This window comes from Cuculus canorus, chromosome 1, assembly GCF_017976375.1.
Source record: "Cuculus canorus isolate bCucCan1 chromosome 1, bCucCan1.pri, whole genome shotgun sequence".
Classification (NCBI taxonomy): domain Eukaryota; kingdom Metazoa; phylum Chordata; class Aves; order Cuculiformes; family Cuculidae; genus Cuculus; species Cuculus canorus.
Window position 1 is genome coordinate 133,546,908 of NC_071401.1, and position 24,500 is coordinate 133,571,407.

The window sequence follows — 24,500 nt, forward strand, 5'->3', positions numbered from 1 at the left end:
GTCTTCTGGTTTCAGCTATCTACAGTTCCATACTCTAGTCTGATACTCAGATGAGGCACACAGAATTAACATTAGATTAATAAAAATATAGGCCTGAGCACTGAACAGAATTCTCTGCATTTCATGTATCATTACCAGACTCACAGTTCAGATACTCAATAACACCAGTGTCTTCAAATGCAGAGACAGAGCAAATGAAGTTTTAGTAAACAATTTTGTCAAGGAAGTACGCAGAGAAAAAGACTCTAGTTCCCCTTCTCTGTGTTGTGTTGTGTTGTGTTTGCAGGGCAAAAAGAAGTCCAAAGCAAAAAGAAATTGTACTTGTCATTTTAGAGTAGTACAAATAACTCTGAATATAGTTAGGAAGCAAATCTGTGCTCTCTCTAATGAATTCTCTGCAGAGAACTGCACATTTATGCTTGTAAAGTTCAATAACTTTAAGGTAATAATTCCCTTCTGTCTCTGAAGTGGGATATTGTTGACATAGAAAACAGGAGTCAGTCCCTTAAACACTTTTTGCAGTCAAGAAGAAATGTGGATATGTAACAGATCACCAAAAATTTCACGCAAACAAAGGCATAATATCTTGATTTGGAGAAGGGACACTAATGGAGATCACAGAAAGCAATAAACTCCACTGAAGTCACTGTAAATCGAGCCATACAGGAGCTTGGAAAGAAGAATCTAAACTCAAGATAAGTAAAAAAACATAAATCACTGAGCCAGATTTTCAGCCAAAATGCACAAATAAACTCAAAATATGACAGGAAGCCTTCTTACCCCATACACCTTCTTGGCTCCTGCCTTTGCAGCAAACATAGAGAGGATTCCCGTGCCACTTCCAACATCAAGGACAATCTTATCCTTAAAAACATGTTTATTGTGATACATTGAGTTTCTATAGGTTAATGTGCGAACTTCATCCTTTAACATTTCCTGTGATGAAAAAAAAGCATTAGGTCATTATTTTAATTGTTTATACAAATTCAGCACTGTTGCTGAAATCGTTCCCTAATCATAATTTAAGCATTATTAACACACAATCTGAAGAGTTTTTCAAATACCTTGGGGTACTTGCACACAGCAAAGCAACTGTGAAATGTTAGCTACTTAGACCTGAAATATTAAGACACCGAATGATGTCCTTTGTATGATTTTATTTCTCTTAATATTTCTTCACTGTTAAAATATGCAACCAGAATGTAATCTAACCACTGCACTGCTTTGGGCACAGACAGAAGCCATACAGAAAACCAAGCTTTCTTTTTCTCCTAAATCAACCACAACCTAGAATGGATGGACTTTCTGAGGTTCCTCTTCAAAACAAAAAGAAATTGTTCTATAAACCACTATAAGTCTGCCGTCTCAGTAGCCTTGCCCGAAGTGATGCAGGAAGTCCTTAGCAAAGCTTAGAGATACTGTGATGTATGGTACTCCCTTTCTGTTCACTCATTTCTATGACTGATTTCTAGAAGATATTAATGTATGACCTAGACTGCTATCTCACTATTTTAAATTATCATTGTTAGGTACTGATTTTTGCTTCATTGACAGCAGCAATACATGCATTTTATTCCATTGACACGTTGCTCTCAAGTGTGTATGTATCTGTCCAACTATATTGATAAAGAGCACTGAAGTCAAGATCCAAGTGTTGTTTTTGAGAGAAGTGCTGACCACTCAATACACACTTTAATTTTCTCAAAGTGCTTCTGTTAGGCTGAACTTTTGCTTATACTTCTGCCATCATTTTCTAGTTAAGCAAGCAGGCAAATAAGTGTTTGAATACCAAGATAAAAAGAACCAGTTCACTGCCCAGCAGTCTGAAGCACTAGCACACTGGATCTGTCTGGGCAGAAGACTATATGTACTCAACAATTGTACATGAATAAAAGGCTATTTTTATCATCGTAAAGCATAGTTTGGTATCAGGCAAAGAAAGAGGAAAAAGAACAGTCCAACAACACTGGAAAAGTGATGGAGCACGCCCTTATGGAAATTTTCCAAGCATATTAAGGACAAGCTGGTGACTAGAAGTGTTCAGTATGGGTTTGGAGATGACTGACCACCTGATAGCTTTTAAGGTGTAATAACAGGCTCTGTGGACAAAATAAGAGGAGCGTATGCTTCTTTATTTTTGGAAGACTTTCAAAACTGTTTCACTTAACATCTTCATTAAAAAAACAATGTGATGAGCAAAAGCAGACAAGGGGGGACTATCATAAAGCTTTATTGTGCTATTCAGCTAGGTTGGCATCACTCTATTGTCCTGAGTGTCTGGAATCTGCAGATGGAAATTGTTGTTGTTGCTGGTCTTGTGGGAAGTCCCTGAGAACTTAGAGACAGGACATTTGTAAGTGTTTAAATTGCTTGTGGAAGTTGGAGAAAGGTAGAGTCAGAAGTTAGTATAATGGGGGCAAAACCCAGCAAGAATTTCCTCGGGCAAGCCCATTAGGATGCATATTACAGCACTGGAAGGAATTGGTGGGGGGAGCCCGAGGCTCAATGAGTAAGAAGAGGATTGCAGTACTGTTTGCAACTAATGTCATTTTTAAAGAGAGGGAAAGTGGAATGAAGTGTTTTTCACCCTCCAAAACCATCCGGAGTGGCAAAGGGACAGTGAGATTTTGCCACCGCAGGACCCTATGGTACTTGCCCTTGAGTGCGAAAATAACAATTTAAAGGTAAACTGAGGCGGTGTTGCATGACGTGCAGTATAGAGCAAGGGTGCACCAGAATAAATAAAATTCACTGGACATCAGAACAGAACAAGTTTTATCTGATTTGATTAAGCTTCCCCCTCGATCACAGGAATGGGATACGGGCTCGGACAGGTCCTGCCCGAATAGCCTGGTATTTTCCTGCGTCAGGGAAAGGTCTGCTTTGACAGTTTTACAAGCACCTCTCTGGGAAGAATGAGAGGAAAAAAAAACAAAAAAAGAAAAAAAAAGAAGAAAAAAAAAGCCAACAAGAACAAACAAAACTGTAAAACTGTAGGGGATTTGGAAAGAGTATTTCCCATCTAAGACCCAATGTGGGATAGAGACAGACCTAAACATATAGAAAGAATACAGGTATATCAGGACTGAAGAGAATTAAAAGGGCCATTCCCAAACAAGTAAACAAGGTCCCTCTGAATCACCATCTGAATTCCTAAATCGACTGAGGGATATTACGTGCCGCAACACACTGCTGGATCCTGGGTCAAGGGTAGGAATACAACAACTAGGTTTTTGTTTTGAGTCAGTCTAAAAGAGGAATAGTGGCTCATGTAAAGGAAGACTGATGGGAACTTGGGGAATCCACCCTAACAGATCCACTAGTTATAATGAAGCCAGGGAAAGAGGAGAAGAAAGTAGAATTTCAGTTGACACAGAGGCAGCGTATTCAGTTTTGAACCAAACTTTGATGTCCCTAGGAAATGACTACATCGTGGTAAAAGGGGCAACTAGCCAAAGTGAAAAGGTGTTTTTTTGTGGACTTCTAAGATATAAACTGGGAATACAACGAGGCATCTACAGGTTCTTGTGTATGCCCAACTCCCTGAAGGCACCTTTGCGGAGAGATTTATTAGAACAATTGGGTGCAATAATCAAATTTGAAAAGGGAGAGATTACTCTGGAGGTAAACGACCAGCAGTATATGCAAATAATGGGTTTTTCCTTAGTCAGTGTTCCCACAGAAAGAAAAATCAGCGAAGAAATCATGAACCAAGTATAGCCCGAGGTATAGGCCACCGATGTTGTAAATAAAACAACAAAAACCTTTACCCGGTGGTGGCAAATTCATATACCCTGTTAACTGTACTAATACCTGAACTAACTTGGCTTACTGTTTTAGACCTGAAGGATGCCTACTTTTGCCTCCCTCTCCATGAAGACAGCCAGAAAATATTTGCATTTGAATGGAAAACCCTGAAAGCAGGTGCAGAACTCAATTCACCTGGATATTTGGTAATCAACTTGCAAAGGATCTTAAGGTGTGGAAGCCCCACCTGAGGAAGGGAGATTGTTGCAGTATGTAGATGATACTGTGATTGCCACCAAGACTACGCTTGCATGACCTGGATGGTGAGTCTGTTAAACTTTTTGGGGCTCCAGGGATACCGGGTATCTAAAAGAAGGCCCAAATAATGCAACATGAGGCAATCTACTTGGGCTATGAAATCAGCGCTGGACAAAGAACTTTGGGACAGGTCTGAAAAGAGGCAATATACCAAACCCTGAGCCTGTAAACAGTGAAAGACTTATGAACTTTTTTGGGGATGACTGAGTGGTGTCAGCTATGGATCTATAACTATGGACTGCTTGTTAAACCCCTGTATGCACTAACCACCTCCGAACAGAAATACCTCCAAGAGAGCAAAGAGGCTGTGCAAGCCTTTAACAACTGAAGAAAGCCCTGATGTCGGCCCTGGCCTTAGGACTTCAATATGTGAGTAAGCCATTTTTCCTTTTCTCTCATGAGAAGCAAGGGATTGCCCTAGGGCCTGGCTGTTGACGAGTGGTTGCAGCCATCGTGCTGAACATCCAGGAGGCAGGAAGATTTACCCTTGGCCGGAAAACGACTGTGTTTGTGTCTGGAAGCGAAAGGTGGGCACTGGCTTTCTCCACAAAGGTTCCTAAAATACCAAGCTATAACGTTGGAACATGATATGGGAATTGTAGTTACTAATATCATCAACCCAGCTTCTTTTCACAGTGGAAATACAGAGAACCAGTGCACCAGGACTGCTTAGAGACCATCGAGGCCGCATACTTGAGCCGTTCGGACCTGAGAGACAGTCCCATGGAAGACGCTGAGGGCTGGTTCATGGATGGAAATAGCTATGTCTTAAGCAATAAAAGACATGCCAGGGCAAAAACATCAAGTATGCAGAGGGATGCTGAGGCTGCTGGAAGCAGTCCAGCTACCTGAGAAAATGACAATCAAGCAAATCAAGACGCACCAGAAAGTGAATTCGGAATTGGGGAGAGGAAATGAGCTGGCGGACAGAGAGGCAAAACTGGCAGCCAAAGGTGAGGTAAAAACAAAAGGGGCTTTGATCCCTGACAGGTGAATCTCCGTAGAAGGTAAGCCAGAATATACCAAGGATGATCAGATAATCAAAACTTTATAATAGACCTGAGGAAGGATCATATAGTAAAGAGGGGCGGGTCCTCACTCCACAAGAGAAACTAATCATTCCCCCTTATTTAACATGGCTTTTGATGAGGGAAGAACACAGGAAGAGACATGGGGGGAGCAGAAGCTTTATATAAACACCTAATTAAAGGGATTGCAGCTAAAAATTTATATACCATTGTGAGACAAGTGGCTCAGCAGTGTGAACTTTGCCTCCAGACTAATCCCAAAATTACCCCAAACCAGAAATAGGCCATATTGGAAGAGGCAACGGGCCTGGGCAATAATGGCAGATTGATTTTTTGGAACTCCCAAGACAGGAGGGATGTTGATACTTATTGGTATTAACTGGTACCTTTTCAGGTTGGCCAGAGGCACTCCCTACTAGAACAAGGAGATAACCAGAACATTAATACAGGAGATAATACCAAGTTTAGGGGTTCCAGCAACTATGTCTCCTGATAGGGGACCACATTTTATCTCAGAAGTAGTACAACAGATCAGTCACTATTTGCGTATGAAATCATGACCTCCTGCATGGTAGCATTGGACAAACAGCTTCAAAAGATTGAAAAACATGAGGTTGAGATATGAAGTACAGGTTTGGATGAACCTGTGCATAACATACGACCTAGAGATTATGTATATGTAAAGCCCCTTGTAGAGAGGACTCTGGAACCACAGTGGGAAGGACCATTCTAGATGTTCCTTGCCTCCTTCACAGCAATCGAAATCAAGGAGCAGAGTGCATGGATCCATCACACGCGAGTGAAAAAAGCACATAGATTTCCATGAAGGGTCATGCAAGTCCAACCAGGAAAATTATTTTTCTCATGATTATAATTATAATCCAGGGAGGGAAAGGCACCTCTAGCCAAAAGAATGACTTTGGTCTCAAACTTTCATTTGGTATACTGGAGCCATGGGAAATATTCTGAATCGAAAGGGTTTATATCTATCAATTGTGGTTATCCATGAAAATCAAGTATATGTGAGGCAAGAATGGAATGTGGATAGAGAACAGGGGATTCAGCAACTTCAGGGGACTGTAGGAGGAGAAATCAAAGTAGGATCCTGAATAATTAATAGGACTATCTGTAAAAAGGCATCCCAAATTACTATCTCAACTATGCCTACAGATAAGAATACAAAAACATGTATTTCAAATGAATTAGACTCTTGGCACAATTTTACATCAGTACAGACCGTTAAGGTGGTTTGTCTCTGGGCCTATGATACCATTGGGCCCTCGTTCAAATTTAAAATAAATATTATAGCTAAGCCTGTTACAACCCAGAATTTATGAGATTCGTCCATATAATCAGGAATACAGGCAAACAGCAAATGCTGTTCAACCCAGAGTGTTCTCTTAAACGTTTTGAACTGCTAATCCAAACTGATATTTCTGAAATTCAGCCATCATGCTCTCATTTCCTAAAAACATCCTTCAAGGGCTGAACAACCTGGCTGTGAAAACAAGTGCCCTTCAGGGGCAGAACACAAAGGGGCCTAGCAGGAGTGTTAGGTCCTAATGATTGGAGGTCCTAAATGGAATTGACTATCAGAAATGTCACCAACTTGGAAAAGGTGGAGGAACAGACCATGAATTAATAGGAAATGCACTCGGTGTGATCCAAGAAAACATTTCTTTGGCCCTCAGTTGTATACAGGCACAATTATGGATGCAATTGGTGGCCACCTTGATTACAACAGAAGGTGGTGAGGGTACTTTCCCAGCAAAATCCGGAAAGTGGTTTGGGAAAGTGCCACTGGCTTAGAGAGGAAGCTTAAGTCCTGGTAGACTATGGTAAATTTCACCTATGACCTCATCACTAATACAGCCACAGCCTTTGTGTTTAACATACATAACTGTTCTATATATGAAATCCACCCCATCATTGCATTAGGATCAAGCCATGATAAAACTGTGCTCTGTCCTTCTGAACATAGGACACGGGCACAAATAGTGAACGGGAAATGGCAAACTGTAAATTTTGAATCTTGCATTACATGAGAACAACAAGGATTCATTTGCTAAATAATACAATCGATGCTCAAGACATCTGCCTTGACATTGAACAAAGCATCTGTCACTTTGAGATCCATCTAGATGCTAATCAGAGGACTGTACTTGTATATATATGGGCCAGGGTTGTGTGTATTTGAGAACTGCTTGTACCTCTGTAGTAATAGATGAGATAATGCTGGATAGTAAGAATCACTCTAATTTCTAATTTCTGTATTTGTAATCTTGTTAAGATTGTTGGGCGCAACTTTTCTTATTTAGCACCAGTTTTATCCCATCAGCTGATAAAATCCAGTTGTACAATATTTCACAAATTATTACCTGTACTTACTGGAATGAATCTTACATTAAAATGAATCTTAAAATAATTAATGAAACAGTTAATGAAACCTCAGGACTTGATTATAATTCTGGACGAGGTCCAGGAAGGCGGGACAAGACCCTTATAACAATCCACCATGACACAGAGGAAAGAAAGGGGATCCTAAAAAGGGAAAAGAAAATGTAAACCATCATTGGAGGGACATGTTGTTCGGATCATCTCCTACCGCGACTTGCATTCTAAATAAGTTGTGTCACCCCACGATTGCCCTTCTGATGCTAGTTTTAGTTAGCTTTGTTTTCTTAACTATGTTATTTATTTGGAATTGGAGAATGCTACAACGACTAAAAATTTTGACTTCTATGTCTAGTGCCCATAAGAATGCATTAAAAGGTAATTTTCCAACAAAATAACATCCAATTCCCCTTTGAGAGATAAATTACACAGTTGGCAAATGAATTTGCCTATGTTAAAAAGACAGGGGGGAATTGATGAGCGAAAGCAGACAAGGGGGGTTGGGAGTGTTCGTTAGAGCTTAGTTAAAGTTAGTTTGCCTTGAAGACCTTGGAAGTTGATAATGAAGGAGCCAGCTAGCAGAAGTTTACTGATAAGTGGGCATTGGAATGCAGAAAGCTGGCTGCATTTGATTCTGGAGTCTGAAAACAGCCAGAGGAGACTGAGCTTGCGCAAAGTTTAAAAAGAAAAATATTCATCATGAAGAAGACTTCCTACTTCTTCCTAAAGACCCCGGCCCACGACTATCAGGGGTACTACGCAGCCACAAGACTGGAGTGAACTTTCCAGAACTAATTATAATATGAAGCAGGGAAAGGGTATGAATATGTAGTAGGCGCTTATACCTATGCATGTCTTTACACTATAAGTAGCTGCTTGTTAAGCTATATGGTGTGCAAGCTAGGAGGAGAACCCCCTTGCACCCCAGCGCTGGAAATAACATACCTGCTTTATAACTCATTTTGGGTTATAGGGTTTGATTCTGCAAAACATATGAAATATGATTGCATAAGTGGAGAGAGAAGTGGACTGAAAACCAACTGAACTACTGCTCTCTAAATTTTGTAATCTGGAGGCCATCTTGGAGGCCAGTCGCTAGTGGTGTTCACCTGAGAGTCAATACTGGCACCAATACTGTTGGATACCTTCAATAATAACCTGGATGATGGGACAGAGTGTAGTCTCAGTAACTCTGCAGTTGATAGAAATAGTGTTTGATTCACCAGATGGTTGTGCAGCAAATCAGAGGGACCTCAACAAGCTGAAGAAAGAACTGACAGAAATCTCAAGACAGGTGAAATGGGAAGTCCTGCATGTGGGGAGGAATAACCTCATGCACTAGTATAGACCAAGGATCAGCTGTCTGGAAAACAGCATTTCTGAAAATGACCTTGGGAATCTGTTGGAAAGCCTGTGCAACACTTTGGGCTGCACTAAGGAAAGCATCAATAGAAGGTCAAGGGACAACTCCTTCAACACTAGTAAGATCACACCTGGGGTCTTGTGTCCAATTGTGGGTTCCCCAGAACAAGAGATGTTGGAGCAGATCCAGTGATAGCTCATGAAGATGAATTGAGGGATCTGAGCATCTGACATGTGAGAAGAGATTGAAAGAGGTGGGGTTGGTCAGCCTGGAGGAGACTCAAGGGGATCATACAAATGCATACAAATGTCTATTGGGTGGGAGAGGAAAGAAGGCAGAGACAGACACTTCTCAGTGGTAAACAACTAAGAATAAGAGGCACAAATGGCACGAAAGGGTTTTTCAGAGCCTGCCTCAATCAGGTTTTAAATACGTCCAAGGATGGAGGGTCCATAGGGAGCATTTTACCAACCTCCCAGTAAAGAATATTTTTTGCCAGTTAATTTTTTGCCCATGACATCAGCCAGCTGCTTCAGCCCTGGTAGAGACAGCCCATCAAGTCCCATAGACTTGTGTAAGTTCAATCTGTTTAAGTGATTCTTCCCCGCTGAGGGCAAGTATTCCACACTCTAGACTTTGCCACTCATCTTAGAGACCTGGAATTACCCTTCCCATCCCTTGTCAAATTCATGTCCAAATGCAACTTAGCTTTTCGAACCCTGGCCCTGAAATTACTTCTGGGTCACCTGACCCTGCTTCTACCTCTTATATGATTCTTTTTTTTTATTTGCATTTTTTTAGGAGATTCTTGTTCAATCATGCAGGCCTCCTGTCACTGCTACTTGACTTTCTGCATGTTGGGACAGACTGTTCTTGGAGAAGGTGAGTCTTTAAAATCAACCAATTTTCCTGGACCCCTTTTCTCTGCAAGACCATCTCCCATCTCAGATTTTTCTGATCAGATCCTTGAAAAGGATGAAGATTGCTCTCCTGAAACCTGGGTTGCCAACAAAAGAAATAGCATGGATCCTGAAAGCAGGCCAAGTCTGTCCTGATCATCACATCCCCAGCTGAAAAGCTCTCAGCCGAAACATTACCTGTCCCATAGTAGACATGATTCCATGTATTCAGCTGCTCTGTTTACTTTCACGTTTCCAGTCTGTCCCTAAAAGGCATCCAGCTATTGTGGCATTCCACTCACATGAGCAATCTCACAACATCTCTGTAATCCCTGTGAGACTGTAGCCAAGCAAATGCACGCTGACCTCTAATTCCTCCTGTTCATTTCCCAGGCTGCATGTATTAGTGTGTTAGGCACTTGTGAGAGGTTCTCGGTCATGCTGATTTTCCAGAAAAGCTGTAAGACCTTCCAGCATAATGGTACTTCTTTGGTATTTCCTTTTTTGTGTGCTTAAACTTGGGGTGGGTCCTTTCTGCTCTGTTTTATTGACTGGTCTTTTCCACACTACCGCCCTGCACCTTTTGATTACTAACACAGTCCACCACTTCTCCAGATGATTGTGGGTCATCATGTCTTTATCATTCTTATCATTCTTATCATTCTTATCATTCTTATCATTCTTAGCTGAGAGGTCTCCTCAACAGGTTGGCCAGCCTGCTGCCAGAAATGCTTTTGGCCTGGTTTGTCAGGTGGGTCCCATCTTTCCCTAGCAGACCTCAAAGAGGGTCCTATAGACATAAAAGCTGAGAACATGTCACTGATGCCAGCTGCATAACCAGTTGTGGACCTGCAGGAACACTTCTCAAGTCTTTATTCACACTGAGGTAAAAAACCACCTGGCACTACTTGCTGTTGTTCATCATCCTAAGAAGTATGTAGTCACACTCGATATGCTCCAAGTTTCATTGGTGCTCATGTGAAAGAGCAGCAGTAGAAATCCAAGGCTAGTCTAAAGACTGATAAATGTCAGCAGCCTCTCTGCAATGTCCCAGATCCAAACATCTAGATAGCAGGACAGTCAGCAACCGGGGGCCTCAGTCCCCTGCAGGAGATAGCTTTCCACTACTATCACTTGTCACTTCCTCCCAGTGCTTCTGTGAGGCTCAGGGCCAAGTGGTTCTGATGCTTCATTGGACAGAAATTCCTGTCCATCATCTACAATGAAGGCACTGAATCTATTCTGTAGCTAGAGATCTGCGGGTGAATCAGGAGCTTTTAAACTGTAGCCAGACGTCACAAGTTTCCAGCCATCACCATCAAAGAACTCTCCACTTCCAAACCTGATGAACAGACTCTGACTGCTTCTCCTTCACTATAGTTGGGGATTTAGGCTCTCGCATCTTCAAGAGCCTTGCATCTTCTTGCACCTTGTAGATGATCCAGTTAGTCTCTTCTACATGTCCCTGCTGCTGCAAAGTCTGCCAACATTCTCTAGCAGCTCCTTTAGCTGTTGACACAGATCCTCTACCAATGCAAACCTCCTGCAGGCAAGGAGGCAACTTTCCACTTCCCACCCTCAGTAAGAGGCCCTGGGTACTTCCAAAGACCAACAGAGCTGCATCATTCGAATAGGAGCTCAATCTGACTTGAGGATTCTGATGCGCCTTCAATATTTATTTTAGATCTCCATCACACTGAATTATTCCTCGATCTTCTTCCACTCTTGGTTTGAATTTCTGAATGCTACGCTGGCAAGATGTAACTGGCAGACAGAAATCTTCTGTTTGAGTATATGCCCCACAAACAATTACTGGAGTAATGGAAATAGGTACTGTTTGCTATATGATTTGTGAAAAGTGTCACTAATTTCTCATTGTGGGCATTTTTGCATCCTAGTCTTGCACCCTGTTGTCTTTGGTCACATATATATAAGATTAGTGCTTTCTTTAGAAAAACACTAGTCAACTTTTTGATGGTAAATATGGTCCACTGTGTGTTTCGAATTCTTTCCAGGACTGCATTTACTAGATATTAGTGGCCTATATATTCTCATTAATGCAACCCACACAATCAAGTAACATGCCAGAAGTCAAGAAATTACTTGGCTTCTCACGGCAGTTGAGTAGCTGTTCTGCTGGCATCTGTGCTCAAATATGCAAGAGAACAAAAGACCTAATAGTAATAAAGTTCCATTTGTGGTTGGTTTAGTTTGCAGCCCTTACAAATGCACTAAATTGATGCACTCAGGAAGATCACCACAGTACAGGTAGCTAATAAAAGCTCTTTGGAGAGCTCGTATAAATGAGGATCTAAGTGGGCCAGAGGTTTTGAGCACTGGTCTCCAAAGAAGTGGATGCTATCTTTGGCACTTGACCAGATTATACAACCTTCTGAGGAAAGGCAGAAGAATATAATCATGAGCAAGTGGGAGGGGGATAAATAACTAATAAATCAAAGAAAACATCAGTATTATTGTTATTGCAATTGTTATTATTTAATTGTTGAAATAAAAATAAACATTACCTCATGAATTCCAAAGTGAGCATAGGAATCAAAGTAATAATCCCTGGATGTCATCTCTTCTGGATTGATGAGCTTTGCCATCTTGCCTCTTCCCGGGCAGCTTGGTTGCAGTGGGACATGTATGACAGATTGAACTGGCTTTGGAACAACAGTAGGCTGAGGAGGCTGGGCTGGGATGGGGCAAACCTAGGAGAACGTGGAATATTAAGAGGCATACATTAAAAGAAAATATTTTTCTCTGTCTACCATAGTGATATTTTCGTAACTAGTTTGGAGATAGTAAGACCAAAGACACCTGGGATATCATACATGAAATTTAGGCTGCCTTCTGTTCCTGAGTCTTTAACTTATTTGCTCTGTCTTGGAAAATTTCCATAATGGCTCTTTCCATTATGTTCCTCTGCAGATACCTATACCAGTGCAAAGTAATGGCAAATTATTGGTGTTGGCTGAAGTGGGTGACTCCAAACGTTGACACCAAACATTCCCCTGCAAAGCTTATAACCAGAGGATTTCAAATACAGTGTTGACAACAAGAAGGACAGAATTTAAAATTCATTCTTAATTGTCAGGTAATGTATCTGGCTGTGTTGACGAGGTAGGTCTGAGAGCATTCACAATATTTGAAAGCCACCAACACTACCCTACAGTCTCTCAGCATGTCCAGAAAGCCCTGTAGGGGACTGTGTGGTGTACGTGATCTGTTAATTTAGTTTCTTGTTGTTGGGAGATGCAGGAATTATGTGTAATGAACACCACCTGGCCCACTACACTTTGTTTTCCTTGTGTGTTGCATCTCCAACAGCAGAATTTCAATAGAGACAGAATGCTCACACCACCTTGACACAAATTTAACACTTCTAGCATCTAAGAGAGAAGACAGAATGTTTCACAAACATGAGACAGACCATGGTCTGCCCCATACGTATATCTACATTTTTCTTTCTTAATATGAAGTAAAATGTTGAAAACCGAGAAAGACAAAGCAAGGCACTACAGCTTCACACGTGTACTGCCACTTGCAAATTATAGATCAACAACTTTGTATACTAAGAAAGTCAATCCTACTTAAAATATGACACCTCATATGGTATTTTTTTTTTAATTTTCAGATTTAATAGTTTCTCAGTGGGGATCAGATATGCCTGAGCAAGACAGATACTACCTAGATACTGTCAATGAAGTTCACTCTATTTTCTATAGCTTGATACTGTGACACATCAGTCCCTTGTAACTCTTAGAATAGCATCAATTAGCCTAGTTCAGTTTCCTTTAATATAGAGAAAAAACAACCACATTTTTTCCCATTTTCATTTGAAGATTTAAATGTGTCATCTTTTGATGGTTTCTTTGGTCCGTCTGTGAAAAACGAATACTGCTCATTCTGTCAAGATGTTGCTTGTAGTATTCAACCCTTCCAGGTTTAATCCTGATACTTTTAATTGCATTCTTGAGGTTATATCCTGACATTTTTTCTCTGTTGGTGTACACAGTATCAAATTTTTGCAGTTCCCTTTCTCTTTATTTGTCCTTTCTGTATTTGTCTGCTGTATTACAAGGACTTAAACTGTAGAAGTTTGGAATTTTGTTTTAATTTAATATGAACTCTGTAAGGTCTTATGCTTTTCTTCTAAATCTTGTCCTCCACATTATTTTACAAGCAAAATATGTAAATATAACAGTCATTGAACCCTTCATTTTGCTCCTGCCTTAGATAAGAAGTTCTCCAGACACAAGGTAGTACATCACAGGCAGTTGCTCAAAAGCTACCTATTGGAGGCAAGATCTGTCAGGTTTTGTAAATGAAACCAAAGGAGAGTTAGCATTTCTATCGGTGTTGAACCACAAATTCAGATCTGATTTGCTGTACAATAGAAAGCATTTCCTACAGAAAAACAAACTAGTTTTGAAGATGAATCTTCTATCTGGGTCTCAGGCAATAGCAGTTCTTCTCCTGGCCGCATGTAATTTCTCTAGACAGGGCCGTGAGAAGAAGGCTTATTCTGAGTAAAGAGAATAATGGGGAAAACATACAAACATAGTGGACAATTACAAAATAAAGAAATGAAATGAAATGAAATGAAATGAAATGAAATGAAATGAAATGAAATGAAATGAAATTAAATTAAATTAAATTAAAGCTCTTATTTGTATCAGAAATGACAAAGCCTTCAGGTGCATAGCTGAAGCTAAGCTCTTATGGATATGGTAAAACTGCCTTGGGACAAAACGTGTTTAAGAGAAGAGCTGTCAGGGAAAACCAGCTTCCTATATTCTTTAGCAAACTGAAAGGAATCCTTGATATGATTTACAAGCTTAGCACACATATACCCCACCTGTCAGAAACAACTCATCTTTTGAATAACTTCTGAAAGGAGAAAGCATCTGGGCTGGGTGGTAAACCTCACATCAATGAAAAAATTCTGAATAAACCATGTTTATTACAAATACAAATTCTGGCCAGCTGCACACAGTCCAGAACACTGGTTACTGTTAATGCAGATCACGTTTGAAAGAATGCAAGCAGCTGCCTCAGAACCCATTCATCACAGTGGTAAACGTGCACCCCTCTATTTTTCCATCTCCCATTACAGAGTCTATTTTTCCATCTCCCAGAGAGAGCTGGAGGGTCTGAAGGATCTAACAAATAATCTACCACTGCTGTGGGACTTAAGTCCTGCTCCTCTGCACCATTTCAACACTTATGTCAAAGGAAATTAGGGAAATACTTGCCTACTTTTAAACATCAACTAAATTCTCTCTCCTCTTTCTTTATGTCCAAGACTGATAGTTTACCGATGCATTGAAGGCATTAGCACAGGACCACTTTTTTAAAAAAGAATTATTTTTTTTAGAATTCTAACAAAAGGCAAGATTCATAAGCCTCATTAATTTCTCAAAATCTCACATTGAACACCTTGACACAGGTTTCTAAAACACATATAGGTACTTCAATGACAGATGTGACTTTCAAATATGTGGAACTGTCCATATGCATCAATGCAAACTGTTCTTCTTTCTTGAAAACTGGATCTAAGAAAAAATGGACTTAGGAGGCTGTCTGGATGTACAATTACCACAACAGAAAAGAGAACTCAGTATTAAAAAATCATAGCCCGTTTTGAAAATTTAAGCCTTTTAGATACACCCATTTGCCTACAGAGAGGCAAAATGGTAAAATATGCATAAATTATTTTTTAGGTCTGTGATAAAAGCTGAGGTGTGTGGAGTAAAAATAAACTTGAATTTCAGAGTTAGTGCCTCGATATTACTACGGAGACACAGGACTGGAGGTTAAAATTCCATTCCTTGTAACACTGCTGTTAAGGTAGCAGTGTTTTCTCCTTGACAAATTTCTAGTTATTGATGTCATTTTTATGACATTGAAGAAGTTAACAGCATCTTCTGTCTAGAAATGCCAACTCTTTCATTAAGAAACTGCACTCATTAAGAAAGCAATTATAGTTTAGTATTATTTAATTTCAGCATTCTCTTGTTCTTAAATAAATAGTTTTACCATATCTAAAAGTTGATAATACCTATTTCTTGGGCCAGAGAGCTTCCTGTGTTAGAAAACTAGAACAGAATATGCCTAGCATCATTTTTATTAGTTGGAATTTAGGAATATACACTTTTAGCCTGCAAGATACTATCATCTCACATGCAGTCACCATAGCAGTTTCAACAATACAGTTTCTTCCTGCTGCACATATAAAGGCATAGCCAAATATAAGAAGCATTTGGCATCCTTCTTACTTCTACAACAGCTTCTTGGAAGTCATTACACAATGGTAGAGTCTAAAAGCTCTCTTGACTCCTTTACCTTGTATCCTTTTGGAAAAAAGTCTTTGTCCCACATTTGTGGGAACATATCTTAAGTGATCCTTGGATTCAGCAATTATTGCAGAAGAGAAGCTTTAATCTGATGTTCTGAAGCAAGGAAACTGCCACAGAATCTTGTCAGTGTCTCTCATTGATAACTTTTGAGCTTGCCAACCCAGTCTAATTCGAAAGACTGGAAATACCAAACACGTTTGTATTCCTATAAACTTACTGAAAATCCAAAGTTAGTAGAATAGCCAATTTGATGATCCACTGAAAATGAAGAAGCCAAATTTCCATTGTTTCTCTTCTACTTCCTTGAAGTTTATTAAGCCAACTGACTTGTGTTACATGTGTAATATAGTCTCCAGACTAACCATACTGTATGAGCAGTAATGAAGATGTAGGAAGAAGCCTAGGCAGAGCTCAGAACTAAGTTGGGAGATGAAGGAATAAAGAGCACATACTTGCAGGAAACCAGGTTTCATTAGCTTCCTTGCTCATGGAAAAAGTGTTTTATGCCAAGGACGTGAAGTTTACAAGGAGTGCAAACCAGCCAGAAGTCAAGTCAAGTCAACACAGACTAGATGACACAAACATTCAACTGCAGAGAGACATACTTGCTTGGAAGCAAGAATGCATTATGTAGGTATTTTCAGAGCCTTCAATGACCAGTAAAGAATGTTTGCCCTTTGTTGTGCATTTTCTTAGTGGAGGCTTTATATTGTGAAATTTCCCAAAATCGGGATGAAATACTCAGTTCCTCAGCAGCTATGAATCTCCTTTCTGCCTGATAATAATTAGGCTCTGTCTATTTTAAGCTGCAGATAACTATGAGTTCAATGCAAATGCAAATCTCTCTAAACTTTAAAACTGCAAATCTAGCCAGACGGATTCTGTAGGAAAACTGGGAGAAAGAACCGATTCTTAAAACTGCTCGCTTTGAAGCTACTCTTTTTTTCAGCCATTTCGAAGTCAAGTGCTGCTCTGAACTTTCTACACGGAGTATATAAAATGCCATATCAACCTGTCCCAGGCAAACCTGTCCATTTATTAATGCAGGAAATTAATTGTCCCTTAAAGACAAGTATAGCTTAGAGTAAATTACAGTTGCTACATGTTATCCCTAAAGTAATGGTGATAGCAAAAATATTGTGAAAACATTGAGCCACGTTCAGAAATCTGAGACTTTATTATTTGCTTTAGAACCAAGCCCCTGTCCAGAACAAGTGAAAACTGAGCAGTCATACAAGGAGCTTGATTATATACTACGTCAAAATCCTCAATAAATCAAAGTAAAAGAAGGTCTTCGGCATGCCAAAGGCAAGGCTGGCATATTTAGGCTGCAGTAGAAATAACACCGAGTAGCAAGAAGGAATGCAAATATCACAAAGGTTTACAAATCTGTTACTTGTTGTTCGAAAGTTAAAAGGAATTTAGACATCTAAATGTAAATACAAGACAGGAACATTTGTGGATTTGACCTAGAGCACTACTTACTATCTAGATTTTTAACAGGGCCTATCTATTGAGGAAAAGCCAGAAACTTCTTAGTGACAGGTCACAGATTAAGCAAGCAAATTTCCAGTTGGGTGTAAGGAAATAATTTTTCCTGCTAATAGAAGTTGACCACTGAAACAAATCCTTAGAGGGTTTGTGGGGTCTCCAACCTTGTAGACTGCAAAACTCAGCTGGAGAAGGTTCTTAGCAGCCTGTCCTAGCTTTAAAGTAATCTTTATTTGAGCGGGATGCTGCACTAGATGACCTCCAGAGGTCCCTTCCACCCATTGTTCTATGATAGTAAGACGCAGGCAGTTATATTTGTACTATGCAGGAGATACAGGTGGCAATGGCAGGATAAACTTATGAACCTGAGCCTAGGTTATGGGGTAGATTATGGGTTGGGTTATAAATTTACTTTTATAGATTTCTACACATGATAGGAGTATAATCTGTTTTCATGATATTAAAGAATACACACTATGAGAATAACATGAGGACATGACACTGGAATTAAAAGCTTTTGAAACTTCATGTAACAGAATTGGACTGAAATGATAGGAAATGAGATGACAGAATGAGAGTAATGTTAGGTATCTGTAGCATTTAGTAAGTCTGAGCAGTTCTATACCCTTCTGTGTGCCAGTGCAGGTAGTAAAAATGTTCTTCCAACTTGCCCTCTTGACTGCTTACTTCACATTACAGCGCAGCTTGGGTACAGCAGTAAAAAAACAGGTGACAAATTGTATTATGAATGTTGACATTTAATTGAAATTGTGTTCCTTTATAAAAAGATGGAGATTTTGCAATGCATGTAGATTAGAAGTGCCAGTACAGGGCATGAACAGTCCAAGTGCAGCATTGAACAGAAAGAACTATGAGAGAAATGTTATTACTGTGAACTAAACTTTAGCCTTTGTGAAGCACATCATGAAAGGATAGCAAATCATTATTTATACCTTTCTTTAGGACAAGGTTACATTTTGATTCACTTTGGCATGTGATAGACCTAATATCTGCTATTGTTTTAGATTTAATGTCACAGATTTAACTGCAACACTTTCTTTGTTTCCAACATCCCTCTTACAAGGAACAGCTGGAGAAATGCCTTGTGATTTCACCTACATGTTATTGTGTAGAGTAGATGGTCTATCACTAGACTTTGTTGCCCATCTGTTTCTTTGAAGCCCCCCCATAAGCCTCATGAGGAGTGAACTAAATTGCATGGCGAGGAGTTTCTCAAGTGCTGGTGAAAGTCTCAAACCTGTTTCTATTAAGTCAGAGTCTGCAGATTAAGCTGGGGGGGAGAGGAAGGTACTGTTTTAGAACTGTTGTCCTCTGATGAATAATATTAAAAGTGAAGTACAGCTGTTAGAATGCTAACTTCATTCTTCATTTCATGGGGTAGACTCTAAGTTGCTGCAATCAATATTGTGGAAATGAATCACCGTGTACAACCAGGCTGTTCCCTCCAATATGCTACAGTATAATGGTCTCTGTCATACGATTTAAGAAAGACTGAGAATTAAATAGAAGAAAATTTTAAAACTCAAGGAGGCAAACTGATGTGCTGTGGATAGATGTTCATAGAATCATAGAATCACAGAATCATAGAACAGTTTGGCTTGGAAGGGACCTTAGAGATCATCTAGGTCCAAACCCCGTGCCATGGGCAGGGACACATCCCACTAGATCAAGCTACCCAAGGCCCCATCCCACTTGGCCCTGATCCACAACTTCCCTGGGTAACCAGTGCTTCACCACTCTCATCGTGAAGAAATTCTTCCTTATGACTAGTTTAAATCTACCCCTCTCCAGTTTATACCCATTGCCTCTAGTTCTGTCACTACAAGCCTTTGCAAAAAGTCCCTCCCCAGCTTTCCTGTACGCGCCCTTCAGGTACTGGAAGGTCACTATAAGATCTCCTCTGAGCCTTCTCTTCTCCAGACTGAACAACCCTAACTCTCTCAGCCTGTCCTTGTGGGGGAGGTGCTCCAGTCCTCTGATCATCATTGTAGCTCTCCTCTGGACCCATTCCAACAGCTCCATATCCTTCTTATCTTTAAAGGAACAGAGGGCCCTATCTGCAGACCAGATCCTCTACACAGGGAGGCCTGCCGGCTGCCTGGAGCCTCTGTGAAAGACATTATAAGAAAGTTTCCTTCCCTGGTAAAACCTACAGATTACTACCCTCTGTTAGTGTTCCAAATAGGCAATAATGATATCCAGAGGAGGAAGCTGAGGAGAATTAAGAGGGACTTCACGGCTCTGGGGAGAATGGTGAAGGGCTCCAGGGCACAAGTAGTGTTTACCTCCATTCCAATAACAAGGAACGAAGAGGAAGAGATCAAGAAAAATCAGTCAATTAATTCCTGGCTCCAAACCTGGTGTGAGGAGCAAAACTTCGAGTTCTTTGATCATGGACTGGTCTATGCACCTCCAGACTTCCTTACCAGTGATGGGGCATGCTTGTCTCCTAAGGATACAAAAATCCTGACCAAAAGTCTGGCAGGACTCATTAATAGAGCTTTAAACTAGATGTGAAGGAGGAGGTGGATGAAGCCAGGCCAGACTTGAGTGAGCCTGGACATGGCACTCCAGTGCCTGAGAGATGGTGTACTGGTGAGGACTTCCAGTATATCAACTCAGAGCGAGTGGGGGCGAGTACATCTAGTGACAGAAAAGATGTAATTGGCACTTATGGGTTAGGTAATCCAAGGAGCAGCCATTTGGGAATGAATGCTATTCCCTTTATGAGAGCTGAGGGATTAACAGCCCAACTGAAGTGCATTTACACCAATGCAAGCAGCATGGGCAATACACAGGAGGAACTGGAAGTTATTGTAGGGCAAGGAGACTATGATATAGTTGCCATTATGGAAACGTGGCAGGACAATTCATATAACTGGAGTGCTGCTATGGTGGGATATAACTCTTCAGGTGGGACAGGAAAAGTAGGAGAGGGGTAGCCCTCTGTGTTAGAGAGTGCTTTAATACCCTCGAGCTCGATTATGGTGATGACAGGATTGAGTGCCTGTGGGTAAAAATCAGGGGAGCCCACAAGAAAGCAGATGTGATGGGAGTCTGTTATAGACCACCTAACCAAGAAGTTGACAAGTTCTTCTACAAACAACTGGGAGAAGTCTCAAGATCTCTAGCTCTTGTCCTTGTGGGAGACTTTAATCTACCAGATGACTGCTGGAGGTACCATACAGCAGAGAGGACTCAGTCTAGGATGTTCCTGGAGTGTGTGGAAGACAACTTCCTCACACAAATGGTGAATAAGCCGACAAGGGAAGGCGCCCTCCTGGACTTGCTCTTTGTGAATAGAGAAGGCCTTGTGGAGGATGTGACAGTTGGAGGACGCCTGGGGCAAAGTGATCATGAGATGGTAGAATTCTCAGTTCTAGGTGAGGTTAGGAGGGGGGTTAGTAGAATGGCCACCTTAAACTTCCAGAGGCCAGACTTTGGACTATTCAGAAGGCTAGTAGATAGTCCTATGGGAGACAGTCCTTATGGGCAAGGGAGCCCAAGAGGGCTGGGTACCCTTCAAGAAGGAAATCCTGGCAGTGCAGGAGCAAGCTGTCCCCATGTGCCGGAAAATGAGCCAGCAGGGATAGAAAACAGCTTGGTTGAGCAGGGAGATATGGGTGGACATCGAAAAGAAGAGCAATTTCTATGAACTTTGGAAGAAGGAATGAGTGTCATGAGTGGGTTACAGGGAGGAAGTGAGATTGTGCAGAGGAAAAATCAGGAGGGCTAAAGCCCAACTAGAGCTCAGACTGGTGAATTCGGTGAAAGATAATACAAAAATCTTTCTATAAATACATTAATAGTAAAAGGAGGACCAGGGAGAATATTCAGTCATTATTGGATGCAAAGGGAACAACTGTGACAAAGGATGAGGACAAGGCTGAGGTATTTAATGCCTTCTTTGTCTCAGTCTTTAATAGTAAGGAAATTTGTTCCCTGTGAATACAACCCCAGGAGGTAGAGCAGCAGAACAAAGCTCCCATGATCCAAGAGGAAGTGGTTAGAGACTTGCTTGGCTAATTAGACACTCACAAGTCTATGGGGCAGGAAGACATTGAGTGTACCCTTAGCAAGTTTGCAGACAACACTAAGCTGGGAGGAAGTGTGGATCTAATGGAGGGTAGGGAGGCTCTGTAAAGGGATCTGACCAGGCTGGACCGATGGGCTGAGACCAGTGCCATGAGTTTAACAAGGCCAAATGCCAGGTCCTGCACTTGGGGCACAACAACCCTGTGCAGTGCTACAGACTAGGAGAAGTCTGGCGAAAGCTGCCTAGAGGAGAAGGTTCTGGGGGTGTTGGTTGACAGCCGACTGAACATGAGCCAGCAGTGTGCCCAGGTGGCCAAGAAGGCCAGTGGCATCTTGGCTTGTATCAGAAACGGCATGACCAGCAGGTCCAGGGAGGTTATTCTCCCTCTGTACTTGGCACTGGTGAGACCGCACCTCAAATACTGTGTTCAGTTCTGGGCCCCTCACCACAAGAAGGATGTTCAGGCTCTAGAGCATGTTCAGAGGACAGCAACGAAGCTGGTGAAGGGGCTGGAGGACAAGTCTTATGAGGAGCAGCTCAGGGAACTGGGTTTGTTTAGCCTTGAGAAGAGGAGGCTGAGGGGAGACCTTATTGCTCTCTACAACTACCTGAAAGGAGGTTGTGGAGAGGAGGGTGCTGGCCTCTTCTCCCAAGTGACAGGGGACAGGACAAGGAGGAATGGCCTCAAGCTGTAGCAGGGGAGGTTCAGACTGGATATCAGAAGAAAACTTCTCACAGAAAGGGTCATTGGGCACTGGAACAGGCTGCCCAGCGAGGTGATTGAGTCACCATCCCTGGAGGTACTTAAAAGATGTGTAGATGAGGTGCTCAGGTACATGGTTTAGTGGCAGATAGGAATGGTTGGACTCGATGATACACAAGGTCGTTTCCAATCTGGTGATTGTTTGATTCCAGAACTGGACACAATACTTCAGATGAGGTCTCACAGGAAAGGATTCTGTGGGTTTGTTTCCATTCTTCAGTGTAATCAGAAATTGAAAAGGTGGATATACTGAAGCACACTGGTTATTTTGACACAAGATTAATACATGTAGGTAAATCTGGCAGGCTGAAAAATAAAGGCGAGCCATTCAGAGCTCTTCTGAATTTGGTGCCTTACTAAGAAGCGTAGGCTTTTTGATTGTTGCATTTTACATCACCCTTTCTCCTGTTCCAATACCCAGTTTGAAATGTTGACTCTGATGTATTGATCACAGAGCAACACAGACTTCAACCTCGCAGGTTGCAGCTTCTGGTCTCATACAGATTTACAGCCAAGTATGACATGGTAACACTGCTAGGGCATCGAATCCTTTTTAAGGATTCATGAAAGGCAAATAAAACCAAATTATGAAAAAAGAATCCTTCCTAACTTCCTATTTTTTAAGCTGCTCATCTTCTGACTAAAGAAGGTGAAAATTTCATTTAATTTCATCATTCTTCATTTATTTCGTAGAAGCTGAGACATTGCCCTAGTGAAAAACAGGAAGATGCCTTAACAACTGGTCCTCAGCCTATCAGTGATGACTTGCTGAAATTCTGACATCATCATGGGAGTTTAAAATTAAAAACTGAGGTCAACTGTGAAAGCAATGTATGTTGTTGCCAGCCACATGTTACATAATTGGTATTACTTCTATCAAAATCTGAATTAATTGTGGGAAACAATGACAACTAATACCTAAAACATCCATTAAAGGCCAGGAAGCACTTAAATTGAGTGATCACCATGAAATACTTTTCCTTCTCTTCCATTCAAATTATCAAAAAAAAAAAAGTAGAAGGTATAAACTATGTTGTATGTTTTCCTGCAACAGATTTTCCTTCTGAGATTTCTTGTTTTCAGGAGTTTTGATAGATCTCTTTGTAGCACTACAGGCAAAACTCTATAGAACAAAAGCAATCAAGACACATACATAGAAGAGGGGGGAAACAGCCTGTTGTTCTGACAGGACTATTGGAAGATTAGCTTTTGTGGTAGTTCAGAGGGAAGGTTTGAGTTATGTTTATTGCCCATCCATTGTTGAAGGTGTTGAAAGAGGAAAAGCTGACAGAATGTTCCATTTGAATTAGGCAATAGCCTCTGGGAAAGAAAGAGGTTTTGCAAGTTTAGTGTCATTTTATTTCTGATTTGCCTTTCAGGAAGTTGCACAAGGGGGAGAAATATCTCTGTATTAATAAAATGCATCAGGTTCTCCCTTTTGAAATCAGGACCTAATTTTAAAATACTGGTCACAAACTCAAGGCATCTAAAAATACACCATACCAATTTAATTCCTGGGCCATCATTGTAGAGTCACCTCTATATTTGTCAGTGACAACTGTTAACATTAAATGCTCACTACTTGCACCGATACTGATATCTTAGTGTACCATCTGGCCTGATCAGGCAAGCACATCTGTACCAACAACATTCATGTACATTGTACTGTTCAGGAGCCATAAGTGACTCATAAGTGTCACCTTAATACTTCTTTTCTACAGTATAGCTCACAGTGTATATAGACTGCACTGAAGAATAAAGACTGCCCTTTCACTTCACTGCAAAGTCCAAATTCAGTGTTCAATGCCCTGTAAAAGAAGCTTCCATAACGTCTGGTGGGTCACTCAGGTAAGCTGACATAACTCCACGTAACTTCTGAATTACAGACTATTTATTATCATGGCTATGAAGCCATGAATGGTGCATAGGAATCTCTAGTCAGAAAATTAGAGGCCTGTTAACAAATGGTAGTTAGTTGTATTTAAGTATAAATAGGCAATGCAGCTCTTTTTGAGGGGGAAAAAAATCAATTCTTTTTTTTAAGTACAAGATCATTTTCTAAGCCAAGAAACACTAGC

At 40.8% G+C, this 24,500-nt stretch overlaps 1 protein-coding gene across 4 annotated transcripts in view; it reads right to left on the reverse strand.

Moving 5' to 3' along the window:
* PRMT8 (protein arginine methyltransferase 8) overlaps window positions 1-24,500 on the reverse strand; it is a 74,479-nt gene that overhangs the window by 28,416 nt on the left and 21,563 nt on the right. For 3 of the 4 annotated variants that reach the window (XM_009571280.2, XM_054059696.1, XM_054059700.1), the window contains 2 exons: window positions 12,275-12,460; window positions 781-936 (listed from right to left, as the gene is read on the reverse strand). In XM_009571280.2, coding sequence (XP_009569575.1) covers window positions 781-936; window positions 12,275-12,460 — 342 coding nt within the window. The remainder of the gene's footprint in view (window positions 1-780; window positions 937-12,274; window positions 12,461-24,500) is intronic. The other variant, XM_054059687.1, reaches the window with a different exon arrangement.